General features: G+C 37.0%; 1 protein-coding gene across 1 annotated transcript in view; it reads right to left on the minus strand.

Annotated features, from left to right (window-relative positions):
- Nucleotides 1–210: 210 nt before the first annotated feature.
- Nucleotides 211–24866, minus strand: part of LOC139008990 (S-adenosyl-L-methionine-dependent tRNA 4-demethylwyosine synthase TYW1) — a 130234-nt gene continuing 105578 nt past the window's right edge. Inside the window, exons 14-16 of the mRNA XM_070412851.1 lie at nt 18846–18956; nt 11706–11873; nt 211–1358 (exon numbers count right to left, since the gene is read on the minus strand). Coding sequence (XP_070268952.1) covers nt 1137–1358; nt 11706–11873; nt 18846–18956 — 501 coding nt within the window. The 3' untranslated portion in view covers nt 211–1136. The remainder of the gene's footprint in view (nt 1359–11705; nt 11874–18845; nt 18957–24866) is intronic.

Raw genomic sequence — 24866 nt, forward strand, 5'->3', positions numbered from 1 at the left:
ATCCTGTGTCACAAAAGAGAGAAGTATTTTGACTCTATGACTTAGAAATACAGGGCCAATTTGCAACTAAATAAGTAGGTGGACTATATTATGTGTGAATTTTACTCCAGCAGAGAAGAGAGATCTGAATGAAATACTGATAGATAAGGAGAAAGTATTTCTGATAAGACTAGAAGCATCTTTAAAACAAACACTCAAAAAAAATCTGTGTTCTAAATGTCTACAAAAGATTTTTTATTAATAAAATTTTTAGGATAAAGAAATTTAAAAAATAACTATAATACTTTAAAAAGCTACTGAGTATTTCATGTTTACAATGAGAAAAAACTTGAACCTTAAAGAACAGACTGAGTAAATTACCTAAGGCAACAAGAGCGAAAGAAGATGGTCAGACCTGCTATATGTGTACTCATACGAGGCTTAAACACTGACTTTTTAAACAAAAAGCAAATTGTACTCATTGTTTCAAGGTTTGTGAGACTAAGTATTGAATGACATCAGATGGCAATTCCTCTTATAGAAAAGAGCTTTCACTCTAATCCAGCCCATATATTACCCTCTATGGCAATTTGGGAATGGAATGATATCTAGTCCAGTTTTAAAACCAATTCAGTTTCTAAAGGGTTGGCACTAAAAAATTTGAAGTAATATATGTAGTATTTTAAAGTAACTGAGAATTATGACAACTTAAGTTACTTTCAGATATAAGAAGGGAGTGGATACACTTACCTCAGGGCCGTACAATCCACAAGGGCTATAGCCGCAAGGGGAAGAGAAGATACCAACATGAATAGCACTCTAAGGGTGGTGTTACTAATTATAACTCAAACTGTCAGTTAGATCCTAATAATGAGTATGTATACTCTCCCCTCCCCCACCCCCCACTGTGAATTTCTTCTCAGAAGGAAAATCAGAAAAGGGACTGAGTTCTGGAAAGAAATGGTGAGACTGGAACTCCAAGAGTGATGCTGTCTCCTCAGTCCCAGGACATGACTTGCATCCCCAGGTTCTGCCTTACAGTCTCCTGGGTATGAAATATAATTTGTGTAATTTTTCCTTGAAAAGATCACGGTGGAGTCTGAGAACGCACTGGGGCCATCAGTTTTTGTCCTTCAGTATCCTAAATGCAGACAATGTCAACATCCAGAAATATCCTTCGATTTGTTCTTCCTCTGAAATCGTGTGTCCTTGGGATCAAAGCCTCTTTCATTGGCACCAAATAAAGCCCAGTGAGGAGTTTTGGCCATATAATCCTCGGCGCTGAAAGTCTTTGATCCACCACTGTCTTCATATTCCTGGATGAGCTCCTGGAAGCGGTTATAATCAATCCACGTCCACCATTCTCTATCAATCTTAAACTAGAAAGGAAAAAAGTAAACAGGTCAGAAGTAAATACATCCATTTAAAAAAAAATCAAATAAATACCAAAAAGTTAAAAATGAGCCTGATCTTCATCCCTATCGTGATAAAGAAAATGTTTTTCATGCTTCAGATATGGTTACATATCAAAGCAAAATAGTCAAAGGAGAATTTCTGTTACCTTAGGACTCCAGCCAAACTGAACCTGAAAGACCAAATTGCTGAATAAAGAATACATTCCAGAATTGTAAGTCAAGTTTATCTTGAGCGATATCAATGAAAGAGGATTAACTAAGTTTTTGGCATTATCAAGTGTTAATGGTCAAGCTAATTCTAATTTTTCTTGTCACTATTTTTTCTTTTATTAAAATTTCACTTTCAATTAGTTTACATTCAATATTATTGTGTATTAGTTTCAGATGCACAAGCATATACTTTGCAAAGTGATCCCCCTGATAGTTCAAGTACCCACCTGGCACCATACATAGTTATTACAATATTATTGACCATATTCCCTATGGTTTACTTTACCTCCCCATAACTATTTTCTAATTACCAATTTGTACTTATAATTCCCTTCACCTTTTTCATCCATCCCAACTTCCCTTGCCTCTGGCAATCATCAATCTCTTCTCTTATCTATGAATCTATTTCTGTTTTATTTGTTCATTTACTTTGTTTTTTAGATTCATATGTAAGTGAAATCATATGGTATTTACCTTTCCCTGTCTGACATATTTTACTTAGCATAATACCCTCTAAGCTATTGAAAATAATAAAATTTCATTTTACCAGAAACACCAATCAGAAAGGATATATGCACCCATATGTTCATAGCAGCACAATTCACCATAGCTAAGATCTGGAAACAGCCTAAGTGCCCATCAGCAGATGAGTGGATTAGAAAACTGTGGTACATCTACACAATGGAATACTATGCTGCTGTAAAAAAAGAAGGAATTCTTACCATTTGCAACAGCATGGATGGAACTGGAGAGCATTATGCTAAGTGAAATAAACCAGTCAATGAAAAAAAAATACCACATGATCTCACTCATTTATGGATAATAAAGACCATTATAAACTGATGAACAAAAATAGATACAGAGGCAGAGCAGCATTGAACAGACTGTCAAACTACAGCGGGAAGGCTGGGGAGGGTTCGGGGGAGGGAGGGGGGTAAGAGATCAACTGAAGGACTTGTATGCATGCATATAAGCATAACCAATGGACACAGGACACTGAGGGGTAGGGGAGGCCAGGGGAATGTCAAGGGGGGGGGGGGGGGGGAGACATATGTAATACTCTTTGTAATACTTTAAGCAATAAAACAAAATTTTAAAAAAATTCATTTTTATGGCCAAGTAATATTCCATTGTATATATGTACTATTACATTTATATCCACTCTTCTATTGATGGGCCCTTAGGGAGCTTCCCTATCTTGGCTATTGTAAATAATATATAAAAGGCTAAGTGACTGTCCATACATCTGTCCAACCGTCCAACTGACTGGTACATATGACGCGCACTGGCAATTTAAAAATAAATGTTGACTCGCCCATGCGTGATACATATAAAGTTCTCACTGGTGCCAATCGCGTGCATGGGTTTCAATCTGTCATTGTTGACCGTGAATTTGGTTGTTTTTGTTGACATTTCTATTATAAAGGGCAAATAGCGATATTAAAATATTTCTTCTAATTAATTTCCTTTCAATGTGCACAAATTCGTCTACTGGGCCACTAGTTGTAAATAATGCTGCAATTAACTTAGGGGCGCATATATCCTTTTGAATGAGAGTTTGGGGTTTCTTTGGATGTACACCAGAAGTGGAATTCCTGGGTCATAAGGCAGTTCCATTTTTTGCTGTTAGTTGATTTATTGATGATAGCCATTCTAACAGATATGGTTTTAATATGCATTTTCCTGATGATTAGTGATTTGAGCATCTTTTCATGTCTATTGGCCACAGGTATATTTTTTATGCAATGGTGATGGGATTGTTTTCTTAGTTTCTCTTTCTGATAGTTGGTGTATAAAAATGCAATCTCATTTTCTGAATATTTATTTTGTATCCTGCAACTTTAGTGAATTTATCAGTTCTAGTAGTTTTTTGGTGGAATCTTTTCAGGGTGATCTTGTCATCTGCAAATGACATTTTTACTTCTTCCTTTCCAATCGAAATGCCTTTTACTTTTTCCTTCTGTGTCTAATTGCTGTGACTAGAACTTCCAGTACTATATTGAATAAACGTGGTGAAAATAGACATCCCTGTCTTATTCCTGATCTTAAGAAAAACACTTTTAGTTTTCCCCCATTGAGTATGATATTAGCGGTGGGTTTGTCAAATATGGCCTTTATTATTTTGAAGTATGTTCCCTCTATTTCTAATTTGCTGAGAGTTTTTAATCATAAATTGATGCTGGATTCTGTCATCTACTGATATGATCATATGATTTTTACCCTTCATTTCATTTATGTGGTGTATCATATGAAATGATTTTCAGATATTGAAACTTGCATCCTCTGAATAAATCCCACTTCATCATAATGTATGATCTTTTTACTATATTATTGAATTCAGTTTGCTAATATTTTATTGAGGATATTTGCATCTATGTTCATCAGGGATTTTGGCTTATAATTTCCTTTCTTTGTAATGTCTTTATCTAGTTTTGGAATCAGGATAATGCTGGCCTTGTACAATGAGCTTGGGAATCTTTCCTCCTCTCAAAGTATTTGGAGAAGTCTGAGGATAGGTGTTAGATATCAAGCTATAGTACAAAGCCACAATTCTCAAAACTGCCTGGTACTGGAAAAAGAACAGACATATAGACCAATGGAACAGAACAGAGAATCCAGAAATCAACCCAAGCCATTTTCCTCAATTAAATTTGACAAAGGAGGCAAGAGCATACAATGGAGTCAAGATAGTCTCTTCAATAAATGGTGCTGGGAAAATTGGACAGATACATGTAAAAATATGAAACTAGACCACCAACTTAACCATACACAAAAATAAACTCAAAATAGATAAAGGACTTAAACATAAGATAGGAAACCATAAAAATCTTAAAAGAATCCATAGGTAGCAAAATACCAGACATATATCATAGCAATATCTTTATCAAACAGCTCCTGAGGCATTAGAAACTAAGGAGAAAATAAACAAATGGGACTACATCAAAATAAAAAGCTTCTGCACAGCAAAAGAAACCACCAACAAAACAACAAGAAAGCCCACTGCATGGGACAACATATTTGCCAATGTTATATCTGATAAGGGCCTAATCTCCAAAATTTATAGGGAACTCATACATCTTAACAAAAGGAAGATAAACAGTCCAATAAAAAAAATGAGCAAAGGACTTAAAGAGACACTTTTCGAAAGAGGACATACAGAAGGCCAAGAGACATATGAAAACATGCTCAAAGTCACTAATCATCCAAGAGATGCAAATCAAAATGACAATGAGGTACCATCTCACACCTGTCAGAATGGCTATCATCAACAAATCGACAAGTGCTGGCGAGGATGCGGAGAAAAAGGAACCCCAGTGCACTGCTGGTGGGAATGCAGACTGGTTGGAAAACATTATTGAGTTTCCTCAAAATATTAAAAATGGAACTCCTATTTGACCCAGTAATCCCACTTCCAGGAATATATCCCAAGAAATCAGAAACACCAATCAGAAAGGACTATGCACACCTATGTTCATAGCAGCACAATTTACAATAGCTAAAATTTGGAAACAGCTTAAATGCCATTAGCAAATAAGTGGATTAAAAAAACTGTGATACATCTACACAATGGAATACTATGCTCCTGTAAAAAAAAAAAAAAAAAAAAAAAAGAACTCTTACCATTAGCAACAGCATGGATGCTAATCGAAATAAGCCAGTCAGAGACAGATAAATATCACATTATCTCACTCATTTGTAGAATATAATGAACAACATAAACTGATGAACAAAAATAGAGCCAGGGACAGAGAAGCATCGAGCAGACGGTCAAACTTCAGAGGGAAGGTGGGAGCGGGGGTCGGGGGGGAAGAGTTCAAACAAAGGACTTGCATGCATGCATATAAGCATAACCAATGGACACAGACACTAGGGGGGTTGAGGGCATGTGCTCGATGGCTGGGGAGAGGTCAATGGGGGAAAAGGGAGACATATGTAATACCATTTCTAATACTTTAAACAATAAAGGAATTAAAAAGAAAAAAAAAGTCAATTCAATAAAGGGAAATAATCCAATTTGTACTCTCTTAGAAAATTGCTTCTCAAAAGTAATTATAGAATAATGACCAGAAGTTAAGAAAACAGAACGTACATTAAGAAAAACTACTAATTGAACTGTGGAGGCTTTTAATTCGCAGTATTTATTTGACACTCATTCATGTAAATGTGTAATATGTTGACACTTGATTTATAAACGGACAAAGCTGTTATGCCACTGTCTTTTTAAAAAGAACCTGATTGCCCTAACCGGTTTGGATCAGTGGATAGGGCGTCAGCCTGCGGACTCAAGGGTCCCAGGTTTGATTCCAGTCAAGGGCATGTACCTTGGTTGCGGGCACATCCCCAGTAGGGAGTGTGCAGGAGGCAGCTGATCGATGTTTCTAACTCTCTATCCCTCTCCCTTCCTCTCTGTAAAAAATCAATAAAATATATTAAAATAAAAAGAACCTGATTAGGAGAAACAAAGATGGCGGCATAGGTAAACACCGGAAATTGCTGCCTCGCACAACTACTTCAAAAATACAACTAAAAGACAAAACGGACATCATCCAGAACCACAGGAAGGCTTGCTGAGTGGAAATTCTACAACTAGAAGGAAAGAGAAAAGCACAGAGACTCAGAGGAGGTGCAGAAGTCAAGTGCAGAGGTACGGAGGCGCACGTGGAAAGGACTGGCAACTGAGGACGCGGTTGTCTTTTTCAATCGGGAGGGAGTCACAAGCTCCCAATGCTCTGAACTCCAGTTCTGGGCGAGTCTCTAGGGACCCAGACTCATATGGGGAGAAACTGCGCTGTCTGGCATCGGGCGGAACTCGAGGACAGCTTTCTCAGAGGTGCTTGCAGCGATTACCAGGACACTGAAATGCGGGGTCTCTTAGGGTAGGACTGAGGAGCAGCCATAGCTGCTTGCTCCACCCTGTTGATTCCCTGAGACCCCGCCCCACCCAATCTGTGCGCAGAGGCTTTTGCATATGAATGGCCTGGCCCTTTGCAATCTAAAATTACCTAACAAACTGCAGCTGGATCAGAGAGACCCAGAACATCCAAAAGAAGGCCCAAGGCCCCACAGCAGCTTGCATTGCTTCATAGCTGGACCTCATCTGGGCACCTCCAAACCACAAACAAAGAAGAGGAATCTGCAGATCTCTCTGTAGCTCCTGCTGGGTAGCCTCAGGCAGAGGTTAAATTAGCACCTCCTTAGAGATCCAAGAGCCAGTGTACCCAGTGGTCAGAGTGGGACCATCCAGATTACAACTCCTCAGATCCATAAGGGACACACTCAGGGGGCAGACTCAGTGAGCACCAAAGCCCCACTGAAGCAAGACTTGCCCCAGAGGGGTGTCTCCAGCACAGAAGTTCTCCCACCGTAGACACAGCTGATTCTCACAGCCAATTGGCCTGGAGGTCAATTCCTCCCAGTGATACCAACAACAATCAAGGCTTAACTACAACAAGACTATGCACAAAGCCCACAAAGAGGTGCACCAAGAGTGTCCACCTCAGGTAATTGGGGAGGCTGAGCCACTGGGCCCTATAGGACACCTAGCACAGAAAGCTACTCTATCAACACAGGGAAGCAGCCAAAATGTGGAGACAAAGAAACAGGTCACAAATGACAGAAATGGAGGAAAGCAAACAACTGGATATAGAATTCAAAACCACGGTTATAAGGTTTTTCAAGAATTTTCTAGAAACCGCCCATAAATTTAGTGAGACCCTCAATAAATCTAGTGAGATCCTCGAGGATGTGAAAAAGGACCAACTAGAAATTAAGCATACACTGACTGAAATAAAGAATATTATACAGAGATCTAACAGCAGACTAGAGGATCACAAGAATCAAGTCAAAGATTTGAAGAAGCAAAAAACACCCAACCGGAAAAACAAAAAAGAAAAAAGAATCCACAAATATGAAGATAGTGTAAGGAGCCTCTGGGACAACTTCAAGTGTACCAACATCCGAATTATGGGGGTGCAAGAAGAGAGAGAGCAAGATATTGAAAACCTATTTGAAGAAATAATGGCAGAAAAGTTCCCCTACCTGGTGAAAGGAATACACTTCCAAGTCCAGGAAGCGCAGAGAACCCCAAACAAAAGGAATCCAAAGAGGACCACACCAAGACACATCATCATTAAAATGCCAAGAGCAAAAGACAAAGAGAGTATCCTAAAAGCAGCAAGAGAAAGAAAGTCAGTTACCTACAAGGGAGTACCCATCGACTGTCAGCTGATTTCTCAACAGAAACTTTGCAGGCCAGAAGGGAGTGGCAAGAAATATTCAAAGTGATGAATATCAAGAACCTACAACCAAGACTACTTTACCCAGCAAAGCTATCATTCAGAATTGAAGGTCAGATAAAGAGCTTCACAGATAAGGAAAAGCTAAAGGAGTTCATCACCACCAAACCAGTATTATATGAAATGCTGAAAGGTATCCTGTAAGAAGAGGAAGAAGAAGAAAAAGGTAAAGATACAAATTATGAACAACAAATACACATCTATCAACAAGTTAATCTAAAAATCAAGTGAATAAATAATCTGATGAACAGAATAAACTGGTGAATATAATAGAATCAGGGGCATAGAAAGGGAGTGGACTGACAATTCTCAGGGGGAAAGTGGTATGGGGGTGCGGGAAGAGACTGGAAAAAAATCGTACACCTATGGATGAGGACAGTGAAGGGGGAGTGGTAAGGGCAGAGGGTGGGGTGGGAACCGGGTGGAGGGGAGCTATGGGGGGAAAAAGAGGAACAACTGTAATAATCTGAATAATAAAGATTTAATTAAAAAAAAGAAGAACCTGTTTATAAACCAAGTTAACAACTAACAATTTCATATCCTAGTTGAGAAAAATATTAAGTGTATAGGTTCCTGAATAAAGAATATTACAACATGCTGAGTTTAACTGACATCTGATTTTTAAATTTTTTTTATTATAGTTGGCACAAAATATTATATTAGTTTCAGGTATATAACATAGTGATTCAACATTTATATACCTGATGTGATCACCACGATAAGTCTAGTAACTATCTGTCACTGTGCAAACTTATTGCAATATTATTGACTATATTCCCTGTGCTATAATGACATGTGATCTTTTTACCCAAAAGCTAAGAGCTTTAGGAGGGAAAATGACAAACTAATGAAAGACTTTATCGATGAATCATGAGAAAATTTTTTCTCATAAGATCATTTTTTAAAATGGTGCCCCAAGGGCTCTTAGAACTCTAAAATTCAAGATGTAAAATCCATATTTCCCGTCATTTTCCCTCCCAAGACCGACTGCTCTTAAATGTTCTATAGTGCTATGAAAGCAATCACTGTCAGCTCCGGGTGCTGAACCTCAAAACTAGAGCCCTCCCTTCCCTGACCCCTCACATCCAAAATATGACCAGCCCCCATCAATTCTTCCTTAGCAGCATTTCTATCACCATGCCCTGACATGGCCCTAATACAGGCCCTCACTTCTGGGACTCAACAACAGTCTTCCAATTCCAGTATTTGCGGTTTCCAAATTCTGCAAACTGCTTGAGATTACTATGCCAACAGTAGAATAGAGCCCCATTATCTAGGACATATGGCCTAAATATCAAACCTCCATTCTAGAGGCTTTTCATGAACTAGTTCCATCATATGACTTCCATGCTATTTCCTGTCTCATTAACACCTACTTAAGCCTCAGGTCTCCTCATAAATGTCCTTTGCTCTGGGAAGATTTTCCAAATTGCCTGAGATTATGACAGTTCCTCTGCCACAGGACTTCACTGTACCATGAACTTGCCCAACAGGAGCATATTATAGTTGCTTCAGAAGTTACCTCCCTCATCCTACTCAAACTTGCCAAGACTGCTCACTTTGTGAATATATACCCGGCCAGGGCTTCTCACAGTTCTAGATGCTAGAATTCTAAGACAAAGGTTCCAGCAAACAGCCATCTTCTCTCTATGGCTTCACGTGGCCTCTTCTTAGTGTGTACACAAGGTTGGGTTGGGAGGCTGGGGGTGGGCACGCTCTAGTGTCTCTTCATATAAGAAAACCAATCCTGTCAGATTAGAGTCCCACCTCTATGGCTTCCTTTAGCATTAATTACTTTCTTAGAGGCCCCATCTCAAATACAGCTACACTAAGGGGTCAGGACTTCAACCCATGAATTTTGAAATGAAAATAAACATTGTCTATAACAGTAGGCGACCCTTAAATTAGCCATCAGGAGGAGAACCAAGATGGTGGCATAGGTAAATGCCTGTACTTGTTGCTTCCCACAACCACATCAAAATTACAACTAAAATACAGAACAACTATCATCCAGAACCACAGGAAAGCTGGCTGAGTGGAAGTACTACAACTAGAGAGGTAAAGAAGAAAGCACACTGAGACTGGTAGGAGGTATGGAGGCGTGGAACAGGCTGGTCTGGCACCCCAGTGTGCCACTTTTTTAACTGGGACAATATCAAGTATAACAACATTCACATTATAGGTGTTTCAGAAGGATAAGAGAAAGAGGGAGATATTGAAAACCTAATTATAGAAATAATGATGGAAAACTTCCCCAACCTGTTGAAGGAAACAGACACAAAAGTCCAGGAAGCACATAGAGTCCCAAACAAGATGAACCCAAGGAGGCCCACCCCAAGATATGTCATAATTAAAATATCAAAGGTTAAAGACAAAGAGAGAATCTTAAAAGTAACAAGAGAAAAGCATTAGTTATGTACAAGGGAGCTCCCATAGACTATCAACTGATTCTGCAACAAAAACTTTGCAGGCCAGAGAGAATGGCATAAAACATTCAAAGTGATGAAAAGCAAGTACCTACAACCAAGATTACTCTAACCAGAAGGCTATCATTTAGAGTAAGACAGATAAAGGGTTTCCCAGATAAGAGAACACTAAAGGACATGAGTTCATCACCACCAAACCAGTATGACAGTAGCCTACCCTTGACCTTTACTAATTTTTTGGTATTAATCAACCTTTATGGTGATATAATTCACATACCATAAAATTCAGCCTTTTAAAGTACACAATTCAGTAGCATAGTCATGAACATGTGCAAACAACACCACCATATAATTCAAGAACACTCTCATCACCCCAAAAAGAAATCCCATAGATATCAGCAATCACTTCCCAATCTGTTCTTCCCCTAGTCCCTGGCAACCACCAATCTACTTCCTATCTTTATGGGTTTACCTATTCTGAACATTTCCTATAAATGAAATCATACAATATGTGGCCTTTTGTGTCAGACTTTTTTCACCTACTACAGTGTTTTCAAGGTTCATCCATGTCTACTACTTTAAAAAAGCATTTTTAATGGAGAATTTGAATTAGAAACTAGGCAAAATAGTATACTAGTAAACCTCTACGTATCCATCATCTAGCCTCAATAACCCCAACCCATCCACACATCACATACCTCGCCTGAATTGAATTCCAGATACTATATTGTTTCTGTGTAAATATTTCCATAAGGACATTTTATAATAGCTGTTCTAAGACTTAGCCTCCTGATCAGAGTTTTCCTTATTTTAATGGCCTACGTCTATGAAGAGCTGAATTTTTCCTTTGCTAGGCATTATTTACTTAAGAAATACACTGGATTTATACATTCTGCCTAATAAAAGCACTGAAGGGGAAAAATTGAAAGAGTTATGAACCAAAATCTCAGAGAAATTTCTCCACAGGCCAAGATTCAAAGTGATCTAAAATATGATAAATACCTCAATATTTCTTCTGACAGTCAGAAACACTCATATGGAGGTTGTTTACTTTTTAGTTTTCCCTCGTCATCCCGGGAAAGGCCTAGAAGTTTATTACAAGCGGGTTTTGCTTTTGTTTTTTAGCATGCACCAATTACAATCCAGAAAGCACTTCGAATGCCTATGTGAGGACTAAATACAAAGTAATTTCACACAAAAGAAGAGCGTTTATGAACCCAACAGAAAGACTTTAGGGTTTTTTAAATTATTGTTTTAGGAAAGGTAGCAAACAAGCAGATATTCACTGTTATAAGGTGAGGGGAAAATTAAGAGGAAAGAGAAGAAAGGAGAAGTAAGGATAAGGGTGGCAGAAGAATTCATATTCAAATTACTCTTACCTTTTTGTGAGCAATTAGGAGGCAATTGGAATGTTCATGTTCACAAGCAATTTCATAGTCAGGGATCAGATCCACCAATTCACGGACAAAGCGTACCACTTCCTCATGCCAGGGCACGTTGGCCATGGTAAGACTGCTTGCTGAACTCTCTCCACAGTAGGTAACACCCTGTGGAGACATTACAATAGTTAGAGACAATTACAGACCTGTTTAAATGTCATAGAGAAAATTTCAGAGCTAGTAGAATTCATCCAAATCAATCCCATCTGTATTTTAAAGTGAAGAAAGTGATACAACGATGATAAAATTCTTGGGAACTAATACAAGGAGTTAGTGACAAGGACAGCACTGGTGCTCCCGGGCTGATGGATGTTCTTTCTTTTCACTCTATGACAGTGCTGGTGCTTGGGTACCTGTGCTCTGTGTCATGTATGACAATATTATTTGAACCAACAACATATCTTTCCATTCAGATTCATTTGGGATCTATAATAGATTAATTCTCAAGGGATGACAGTCCCCTAGAATAATAAGGCAGGCATAGTTGACACCCATAAAAATTCACTGAACAATTTATTCACTGGGAAAATAAAATGAGCTCCCATTTTACGGTACAGTTTAGGTTAGAGGTTGGTAAATTTTATGTTAAAGGCTGGATAGGGATCCCATTATTGTTATTATTTATTCTTTAAAGACATCACTTTGTAATGCATTTTGTACACACACACACACTCATGCCAAATAGGAAATACTTATGTGGATATGTATACATGCATTTAAGCACACCTACATGTATCTCACCTCTATAGAAATTCTTATTCAGTGAGATAACTTTGGTTCTGTTTTGAACAATACCTGACAGCCCAGTCATATAAAATCCAAAAATTTCATAGCTAAGTTCTCTACTTGGTAGATTACATAATGATAAATAATTCATTTTTAAATATTGGATATCTTAACTTTGTAGGCTCTTCAAATACCCTAGAATCAAGCTTTCTTTTTTTTTTTTTTTAAATATATTTTATTGATTTTTTACAGAGAGGAAGGGAGAAAGATAGAGAGTTAGAAACATCGATGAGAGAGAAACATCGATCAGCCGCCTCCTGCACATCTCCCACTGGGGATGTGCCCGCAACCCAGGTACATGCCCTTGACCGGAATCGAACCTGGGACCCCTCAGTCCACAGGCCGACGCTCTATCCACTGAGCCAAACCGGTTTCGGCGAATCAAGCTTTCTTGACAAATGGTTTGAATATTCTAGATAAGCTACTACTAAGTAGGGAATACTGAAATAAAAAACATGCACCACACACACACACACACACACCTCTCTCTCTCTCTCTCTCTCTCTCTCTCTCTCTCTCTCTCTCTCTCTCTCTTACACACACACACACACACACACACACACACACACACACACCAGTCATTAAAGGGGGTAGAATGACATTAAATGAAAAACCCACAAATGAACTCTGAAGAGTGACCCTGACCCTACAGATGGCAGAGCCAGGACTTGGCTGAAAACTCAGATGAGCTCTGCAGAACGCTCTGTTCCAGATGGCTGTGCAAGAAGATTGCTGGTCTACTAGACTGAGATGACCTTTGCTGGACGCAAACCTTAGGTGACCCAGCTTAGTTCTAGCAAACAAGAGAATCTTCTCTATTAGCCCAATAATTTATTGAATTCATTAAACTGAGTCTGAGTTGTCGGTGAATTAAAAAAGCAAGTAGTTTTAAAAAATCTTTAAAAAAGCATGGCTGAAAAATTATGCTAAACATACCTGAATGTATAAAAACCATAAAAATGATTTATTGATAGATAAAATTGGTCACAAAAACAAACTTCACTTCAATTTAAATACTGTTAATGATGCATGAATTATATGAACAGCCATGTATGGAACAGTTATTTCAAAGGAATTTATTTTTAATATTTAAAAAGCTAGTTAATTGAAGCAGAGGTTTTTAGATAAGATCTTATATTCATGACAATGGCTTTGGAAAATGTTTAATATTTCTTACTCAGCAATAATAAATCATGAAATATTAAGGAGATATTTGGCTTGGAAATGAAATTAGAGAATGAATGCCACACAGCTCATTATTATGCCTCCACATAATATTTCTCCACATATTCGCATGATGCTTTATAGCACTTTCCAAAGCACTTTCACATAAAAGTTCTCATTTTAGCCAAACCAAATCTGCTGGGGTCTGCAGTACGGGTAGCTTGAACCATCCACAGAGCCTGAGCCTTCACCATGACAGAAATGCTTCGGGCAGAAACCAGTTTCAGTGAACTGGTCTGTGAAGTCACTTTCGGGAACCCCTGAGCCCTCACCAGTATAGCTCCTAATGCCTCACTCTGTGGTGCTCTCTGCCTTGGCTTCTTCACTTCTTCCAAACTCTGGTCTACCAATGACTTATGCTGACTTTATTCCTGGTCACACTTAACCCTGAACTATCTAAAACCACTATCAGTTTCCCTCATATCATGGCTATCTGCCACCTTCTCACCCACCTCCACACCCCACACCCTCCCCATTTATTACCAACATCACGTTGTTTCCTCACAACTTTGAAAAAAGAACAACCTTAAGAAAACAGATGGGCACAATGTGGCAACTGGAAAGTAGTCATTCACTCCAGAATCTACAGGTTGAGGAGTAACAAGCAGACCCAAAGCAAGTTCCCCAAGAACAGGACCATTTGTACATCTTCACGTTTGTAGTGAAAAGCATAGCCCACACCATGACCTTAGCACCTTTCTGATGGATTTCTCTGCTCTAGGTCTTTTTTTACTAGCTGCTTGGAAAGTTTACCTAGGGATTCAAAGTATGCAGGTGAGCAGTATTTTGGCAGCTTGCTATTCTAATTAAACTGACTGGGTGTCTAAAGACTCCTGATCCTGTTTTTGTTCCCTACAGTTTGATGAGAAATGTCTTTATGACATCTGCAGCATGATACCCAAATCATGTCATTCCTATATCCTGAAAATGCTTCAACAGTCCTCTCCCCCCGCCAAAAACAAAAACAAAAACAAAACAGCCCAAGCTTCTCAACATGGCTTGGAGGCCTTCTTATTGGACCTTCTCACTCAGCATCCAGTCTTCACCTGCCTAAATCCTCCATCATCTCTTCAATCTCCAGTCAGGAAACTCTACCTTATCTGACCTCAATGTCATCATATCTTGTGCATGTCCCTTACCAGATAACTGGGATAATATGTCAAAATTCTGAGCCTATTCTTCTCTGGACCCCCAACCACTCTATGCTGAATGACTTAAAGATCAAGTAACAAACTCTTCTATGATAAGAAACCCCAGAACTCTTTTCTGATCTAATATAAAATTTCATTCATATTACTCAGAATTTGTCTACTCTTTAACGATCATGAACCAATTGATAAACACTAGTTAGGTATTACCATGTACATGAACAACTGGTACTATTCCTTATCTTCACAGAAAGAGTGAGGCTATGCTAACCCATTTGTTTTGCAAGATGCATTCTGCAAGGATTGAGTTCTTATAGACAGTTACAGTGCAAAGGGTAAGAGAGTCTTATATCATTTGACAGCAAATAATTACTGGGTACTTACTATTCTCAAGGTACAATGCCAGGAGAGAATACAAAGGCAGTGTTTCATTTATAAATAGTGTTATAAAAGTTTTTCAATGAGACAGATGTTTGTAACATGAAACACATTTTCACAAACAAGCAAGCCAATAATGATGGTTAAGATTCTCAGGTTAGCAAAGAAAGGCCTATTTAAGCCTAACAAAGCTAAAATGTATGTTAATTTACCTGAGGATATAATAGAAAAACTATTTTACAAGATTAACACTGAAAGAAAAGAGGAAATCAATGTAATAAATAGCTTCTATTGATTTAGTTTAAATAAATGTGCTTAATGGAAAGTGAGTTAAACATTTACTGAATCCAAGCGTACCCATTACCCCAATGAATTTCTCAAAACAAAGCTATTACATTGCTACTATTATTCTAATTTTAATCTTGAGGAAGTTTAGACTCAAGGAAGATAGTAACCTGTCCCAGCTCTTTCAGCACCTTTTAGGAATGTATCAAAGCTGTGCTCTTCTCTCTTCCCCACTTGAGACGCCAGTGTGTGCAGACTATGAAGGACTCTGGCACCCACCACATACACACACATCCAGGACATACAGACAAAGGATATGAACGGTACTGTGTTTGCTTCTGCAGAGAGCCCCAGGCATATCACTAACCCAGGGTCAATTGTCACCATCCATTTCACATATTCAGAGCCTTTTTGTGACCTGGAGGCACTATTAAATTTTACCATCAACCCCTTTTGAGGGATAGGTCCTGGAAAACTTTTTCACCAACAGCATAGGTAAGAGATAAATCTCCAAGTGCCATTCTGTGTCAGTGGGTAAATTTTGTCCTAATTCAGCTTTCAACTGAAGTTAAAACCGCCCAGTCTTCTGTGCTTTAAACCCAAGTCCTGTCTCTGCCAGAGCTGACCTCCACACTTCTATGATCTGGGGCCTATTTGAACCTACATGTGGTTCAAATTTAATAAGGCCAACATAGAACACATGAAATTACTTCCCAAACTTACCTCCTTCCTGCCTGGGTCTTTCCATCTCAGTAAACTGTTCCACATCCACACAACTGTTTAAGCTAAAAATCCAGTGCTATTATTGATTCCTTTTGTTCTTTCACTCCCTACATATCATCTAGCAATAAGTTCTGTTGGTTCTACTTCCAAAATTTATCCTAAATGCGGCCACATTTCTCCAACATATATTACCAATGACCTTCCCTAATCCATCACATGTCTTGTTTGAATTAAGCAATAGCTTTGTAACTGGTCTGCCTACTTCTACTATTGCCCTCTATACTCTCTTTATGACAGCAGCAAGGTGTTGTTTTACAATCATAAATCAGACACATGATTCTCCAGCTTTAGAAGTACACCTAGTATAAAGAAAAGCGTACCATGAAATTTGGTATAAAATCCAATTCTCTTATCCTTGCTTGAAAGACCTAACAGAATCCAGCCCCAGTCCACTTCTCTGACTCATCTTCTGTCACTGTCAACTCCAGACGCCCCACAGAGATCACATAGGACCTCCATATACTATCTCTGCCATTTGCTCAAATGTTCTAATCCCAAGCCTTTGCATATTTTGTTGCTTCTTAGTATTTAGATACCAGTTTTAAAAAAGTCATCTTCTCAGAACAGCCTTCTGGCTTATGATATCTAGAACAGCCAACCACAATATCTAGCAAAACAATATATGCATTTACCCTTTGATACATCAACCCACTTATAGGAATCATCCCAAAGAAACACTGGCAAAGCCCTGGTTGGAGTAGCTCAATGGTTGGAGCTTCACAGGTTCGATTCCCGATCAGGGCATATATCTAGGTTGCAGGTTCGATCCCTGGTCAGGGGTGCATACAGGAGGCAGCCAATTTATGTATTTCTCTCACATTGCTGTTTCTTTCTTTCTCTCTCTCTCTCTCTCCCTTGCTCCCTCTCTAGAATAAAAATAAATAAATATACCCAATAAATAAATGAAATACTGGCAAAACCATGACACAGATAACCAGACATTACATGTCTCTTCCTGGAAGTATACAATACTACAAATGAAATAATCTTGAAATGCAAACACACACACACAAGAACCTGATCAATCTTCTCTTTTCTTATTTTATTTTATTGTTTCCATTTCCATTTATCACCTAGATAAATCAACCTTCTCTTGATCTAACTACCAATCCACAGGAAATATAGAAAACATAGGAAAATACAATCAGCAGAATCTAGAATATAAATATGGGGAACAAGCCAGGATAAATAATCACTTTCTTCAACAAAATAAATTACAAAGGGGAAAACATATGGAAGAGAAATTAGATTAAAAGAAATTTAAGAGAAAAATAATGCATTTACAATGAATGGTCCAGATTTAAAAATACCGTTGAGCATCACCCTATGAATCAGGAGGTGACAGTTCCATTCCGGTCAGGGCACAAGCCCAAGTTGCGGGCTCCATCCCCAGTGTGGGGCATGCAGGAAGCAGCCGATCAATGATTTTCTCTCATCATTGATGTTTCTCTCTCTCCCTTTCCCTTCCTCTCTGAAATCAATAAAAATATATATACATAAAAAATATTGTGTTAAAAAAATACTGTTGAAATAATTGGCCCAGTTTGAAACCTTACATGTTCTAATACTTAAAAATTATTTGTTAAAGTTGTTTAGTTATGAAAACAGTATTCTGAATAAGTGTTTAAGATGAGTATACATCTTTTAGAGTTATATATTTAAACAGTTATGACTCAATGATATAATGTGGGAGTTTGCTTCTAAATAATATGGTAAAGTGAGAAAATGGGTAAGAATATAGCTGAAACATGAGTTGACAATTTTGGAAGCTGGATGATGGACAAATGGAGTAAATTAAACCAGTATCTCCACTTCTTATATGTTTGAAATTTTCCATAATTGAAATTTATTTAAAAGCCAACCAATCATTCACTATAACACTTTTATTCCTCAGCATATTAATGTTACTACAGTTGACCCTTGAACAGTACAGGTTTGAACTGCACATGTCCATTTATTGACACATTTTTCTCAATAAATACTATAAATGTATTTTCTCATCCTTATGATTTTCTTAATAAAGTTTTCTTTCCTCTAGCTTATTTTATTGTAAGAATATAGTATATAACATATATAACATATTACATATTCTTAGTCAATTGTTTATATTATTAAGTCTCTGGTTTTAGTAGGCTATTGGTAGTTAAGCTTATGGGGAGTCAAAAGTTATACACGAATTTTCAAGTATGCTCCTAACCCCGCATTGTTCACCGGTCAACTATATGTAGTTTCTTATTATTCAGTTTGTGATGACTGTCTAACTCTCACTAAAATAATATTTTTGTGAGAACTAATGCTTATGTTTTTACTGCTACTATCCCCAGTGACTAGAACAGTGCCTGGTTCCTGATTAATATTTCTGAATGAATCCATAAAACATCTGGGACCTCCCATAGAGTCTAAAAAAATGTTAACTCTAGGATGATTAACAAAGCATCGCAGGAAGAGGGTACAGCAGTGGCCAGCAGGGGCTTACCTTCACTTCGATGAAGTCAGGAAGCCCTAGAGACACCAGCTCAGCATAGGCTTGGAGTTCATCCACATTCCATGCTTTAACTAGAGTCAGTCTGTAGACAGTACGCTGTTGCTAAAACAAAGGAAAAGCCAATTTTGTTTTTACTAGTATCTCCGTAGAAGTTACACCTAAGAAGACTTTCAAATTTCTTCAACCCATAGAGAACCCAGGTAAGGTGAAATCCAGCATGAACTTCTATAAACTTATACCTTTTAGAAAAATGAAAAAGGTATAAACAAAGTTATAAGATTCCCATAAGCCTTACAAAGGCAAAGATGCTAGCATATTTCTTTTCTTTCACTCACAATATCTAACAATATTAGGCACCCAATAGGTTCTTGACAAAGATACATTGGATGAGATTCAGTAAAGAACAATAAGTTGACCACATTGTTTTAGATTGTCAAAAAATTAGATTAAGGAAAAGTAGCCAGTTACCAAATAAAAAGAAAAAAAAAATGAGCAGCTTTCCTGGCATAGAGTGTGAATATTTATCTATATTTTTTTAAGTATGGTGTGAGACAGGGATTCTTCCTCTTTTATGTGGAACTGAACCAGCGTTAAACATTGAATAATTCGTTCTCTACTCCATGATTTGTAACGTCTGCTTGTTGTAATCAAGTTTTCATATATTCATGGATGTTTCTGAACTTTCTACTCTGTGATATTAGTTTTTCTATCTTGTCACATTATAATATAGAGTTGTGTGTGTATTTATGTATTTATATAAAATATATGTGTGATTTCACCCTCCTCCTACTCCTTCACAGAGGCAATATCTTCCTGTATATTGACCACGTTTCCAGGAGGATGTCAAGCCCTTCTTTTCTTTTTGCTATTGGAAGTAACTTATGGAGAATCTTCAAACTCTGGCCACACTCTGTCTCATATTCTTGCTGATATGCATGGTCTTCTGAGGCTCTGCCTAACCTTAGGCAAATATTTTCCCACTTCCTTTACTAAGTTTCTGGTCTTTGAGCAGGAGAATTTTGTTTAAGGCACCTGCAATGATGTATAGTTGAGATCAGACATGTCAAGTGACTGATAAACTGATCCAATCTCATCTCAAGAGTCAAAAAAATTAAAAGATGCATGTGTATGTATATATTTTTTTTCTGATCCCACAGTTTTTGTTGTATTTCCTTGCAAGCCTTTTTTTCTGTATATATATATGTGTGTGTGTGTGTGCCATTAATACTATAATGCATGTACAATTTTGTTTTTAGCTTTTTAAAAATGTAACGCTATTAAAATTACCTTTCATCATTAAATTTCTTCTAAAATAGTTATTCTCCATGGGAACAAGGAAGCAAGCAAACAAAAACCACCTCCCCTTCCTCCTCTGTACTCCTCTCTGAGAATCTCATCTGCATGAACTCTTCTTTTGTTAGGAATGTGTTCCTTTGCTGTGTTGGACTGCACATCACTGTTTTGAAATGTCATCTTCAGTGCTAGTTTAATAGTGATATCATAAATCATGTAGCCATTTCTTGGGATTAAACATCTTGAGACCTTACAATATATCATTATTATAAATAAAGCTGGAACAAGCATTCTTATTCATCAGTATTTGTCCACAATTTTAATTATTTCCAAAGGTTAAATTTTTCCAAAAACAATTATTGGGTCAATAGATTTGAATATTTTTTAGATTCTTTAATCATGTTGCCATGTTACTTTCTAAAATGTTTGTACTGAATTATGCTTTTGCCATCAGTGAATTAGTATGTCTTTCTTGCTAACTCTAGGCAGCACTGAATATTGCTATTACAAAAAAAAAAATCTGTGCCAATTAGATAAGCCAAAGTGGTACCTCATTACTGCTTCACTTTGCATTTCTTTGATTACTAATAACTTGGTGCCATATTTTAGAAGACCATTTTACCTTGTTTTGACATAACCTCAACTCAAATTCATCTTCAGCTGCAACTATCAAGATAAATAATTGAAATGAAGAGCTGTAGTCCTGGGATAAACTAACATTATCCAGAATGTGTAACATTGAAAGCTGTCTAATTAGAAGCAACACAATTCTAACTCATAACTATATATTTTTAACTACTTATTATAAATTTTTAAAACACCCAAGAAAAGAAATAATTCCTGTGTAACCATAATTTTAGCTTTGACAGCTGTCAGCATTCTACATTTCTTATTTTATCCATCTTCCTACTTTTTTTTTTTGGTGTAGGGAAGACATTGGAATATTTCAAGTTAAATAACAAACAATATCATTTTATCCATGAATACTTGTGTATATAATATATATGAGGACCTTTAAAATTTGAATGCCTCCCCCAGCACTTTGCATAAAGGTTTTTTTAAATAGGATTTATTATTAGAGGATATCATATACACAGAAAAGTGCACAGACCTTAAATGAACAGCTTGGTGAATTACTACAATTGTAATCTCTTCAAGAACTTCCCTTCCAGAATTAATTCTAAGTAATTCATCAAAAATGTGAGCAAAGATATGCATAGGTTTTCACAATGATATTAAACAATAGACAAGTTAAGAAAATAATGTCAAATCCACTTTATGACTGACTATGCGCCAATTAAACTTGATGTAATAGAGTACTTACACAAAGGATCGCAATATAGTTCTCAGTGAAAAAAATCAATAACCTAAATAAGCTTCTACTTTAGGGAAGTAGAGAACAAGAGCAATTTAAGCCTATACCAAGTAAAAGAAAATAATAATAAAAATTAGAGCTGAAAGTAACAGAAAACCAACAGAGAAAAATCAACAAAATCAAAACCTTGTTCTTTGAAGAAAAAAAATCAAATTGACAAACCTCTACTGAGGCTAACCAAGAAAAAAGAGAGAAGATATAATTTATCAATATTAAAAATAAAAAGAGGGATCTCATCACTACTGATTCCTGAATAAAATGATAATAAAGGAATACTAAAAACAACACTATGCCAACAAATTTTGAAAACATAGGTGAAAAAAAACCAAATTCCTTAAAGACAAAATACACACAAGAAGAAACATTTCATCTGGATGGATATATATGAAATTGAATCAATAGTTAATAACCTCCCAAAACAGAAAGCAGCAAACCCAGATGGGTTCTACCAAACATTTAAAAAATAAATGACATCAATCTACCACAATCTCTTCCAGATAACAGAAGCAGAGGTAATACATCTCAACTCACTCTCTGAGGCTAACATTACTCTAATGCCAAAACCAGATAAAGGCATTTTAAAAAAGAAAAAATATATCTTTCATAAGCATAGATTTTCTTTAAATCCTCAATTTATAAATAAATTGAATCCAATGATGTATAAAAATAATATAAATGTGCTCACCAGTTGAGATTTATTACAGGTATTCAAAACTGGTTCAATATTCAAAAAATTACTCAACATCACATATCAATAGACTAGTGTAGAAAAATCATGTCTCATATCATCATATGAATTGATGCAGAAAAGCATTTGACAAATGCCAACACTTCTTCATGATAAATTTCTCGGCAAACTAGGAATTAGAGGAATTTCCTTAACATTATAAAAAAAATACTTATAGAAAATCCTCAGCTAATATCACACTTAATTGTGAAAAACTGAATACTTTCTCCCTCAGATTGGGAATTAGGCAAGGATGCCCCCTCTTACCACTCCTATTGAACATGGTACCCAGAAGATTTAACTAGTACAACAGACAAGAAAAGAAAAAAAAAGTATAAAAGTTGGAAAAAAGAAATAAAGCTGTTTTTCTTTGCAAATGACATGATATATAGGAAATCTCAAAAAAATGACAAAAGAACTTCTAGAACTATTTTGTGAGTACAGCAAGATCAGGATACAAGGTTAATAAACAAAACTATTTTTTTAAACACCATACAATAACACCAAAAAATAAAATACTCATATATAATCTAACAAAACTATGTGTAAGTTCTATATGTTAAAAAAAATGATATAGCTCTCATTAAAGAAAATCTAAATAATTAAGAAATATTGCATGTTCATGAATTGGAAGACTCAATACTGTTGAGATGTCACTTCTTCCCAACTTGATCTACAGATTCAATACAATCTCAGCAAACTAGTTTGTAGATAAGGGACAAACTGACTGTAAGGTTTATATGGAATGGTTACAGACTTACAATAGCCAATACTATACTGTAGAAGAACAAAGTTGGAGGATTCACATTACCGATTTTCAGGGCTTATAATAAAGCTATAGTAATTAAGACAAAATATTGGTGAAAGAAGATGTTTAGATGAATGGAATAGCCAAGAAATGCACCATATAAATACTGTCAACTGGTCTTTGACAAAGGAGTAAAGGCAATTCAACATTTTGTCTTTTTCAACAAAATGGTGGTAGAACCTTTGGACATCATCCTATATAATAAAACCCTAATATGCAAATTGACCAAATGGCGGAACAACCAGTCGCTATGTCACACACTAACCATCAGGGGGCAGGCGCTCAACACAGGAGCTGCCCCCTGGTGGTCAGTGTCCTCCCACGGGGGAGGGGGGGGGAGCCAGGTTTACAGCTGGTGAGCGCAGTGGCAGTGGCGGGAGCCTTTCCCGCCTCTGCTGCAGGCGGGCGGTAAGGAGCAAGGGGTCCTGGACTGCAAGAGCCCCAGACTACGAGAGGGATGTCTGACTGCTGGCTTAGGCTGATCCCCAGGGGGAGCGGGCCTAAGCCGGCAGGCGGACATCCCCCGAGAGGTCCTGAACAGTGAGAGGGCACAGGCCAGGCTGAGGGACCCCCCCCCCACCCCAGTGCACGATTTTCATGCACCAGGACTCTAGTATTAAATAAACAAACAAACCTAGATACAGATCTTACACCTCTTACAAAAATTAACTAAAAGAAATTATAAACCTAAATGTAAAGTACAAAACTATAAAACTTCTAGAAGAAAACACAAAAGAAAATCTAAGTGAACTTGGAAATAAGTTCATAGATCCAATAACAAAAGCATAATTCATGAAAGAAAAAAAACTGATATGTTTGACTTTATTAATACTAAAAACTTCTGTTCTGAGAAAGATACTGTTAAGAGAATATAAGATACACAAAAAAAGAAAGAATTCATTGACATGGACAACAGTGTGGTGACTGCAGGAGGGGGGAGGATGGGTGGAAGTAGAAGAGGGTATATAGAGGATAAATGCTGATGAAAAAATAAAATAAAATAAAGGGAAAGAAAGAGAGAATATAAAGAGAGAAAATATTTGCAAAACATACATCTGATAAAGATTTTATATCCAAAAGATACAAAGAACTCTTGAAAGTCAACAATTAAAAAAGAAACCAATTAAGAAATGGGCAAAAGGTCTGAACACACAACTCAAGAAAAAAAATACACGGATGGCAAATATGCATATTAAAAGATGCTCAACATCATTTACCATTAGAGAACTGCACATTAAAACAAGATGGCACTGTGTGACTGTCAGAATGGATGAAACTAAACAACTAACAATACAAAATGCTGATGAGGATGCAGTACAACAGGAACTCTCCACTGCTAGGGGAAATGCAAAATACTACATCCACTTTTAAAAACAGTTTGTTATAAAGTTAAACATAGACTTATCATCAACACAGCAATGGCTGTGTTGTATTTACTCAACCAACTTGTAACTTACATTCACCCAAAAGCCTGCACACAAATGTTTACGGCAGCTATACTCACAATCACTCAAAACTGGAAGCAACCAAAATGTCCTTCCGCAAGCAAACAGATAATCTGTGTTCCACTCATACAATTATTATTGGTGACAAAAAGAAATGAGGTATCAAGCCATGAAAAGACATGGAACCTTAAATGCATATATGTAAGCAGAAAAAAAGAGTCTGAAAATGCTACAGGATTCCAATAATAGGACATACTGGAAAATGCAAAACTATAGAGAGTAAAACGGTCAGTGGTTGCCAGGGATTTGGGCGGAGATGTGGAAACTTGAACAGGTGATGCACAAGAGATTTTTTAGGGCAGTG

This window comes from Myotis yumanensis, unplaced genomic scaffold, assembly GCF_028538775.1.
Source record: "Myotis yumanensis isolate MYYU_CA2020_CCGP unplaced genomic scaffold, mMyoYum1.0.hap1 SCAF_4, whole genome shotgun sequence".
In the NCBI taxonomy this organism is placed as follows: domain Eukaryota; kingdom Metazoa; phylum Chordata; class Mammalia; order Chiroptera; family Vespertilionidae; genus Myotis; species Myotis yumanensis.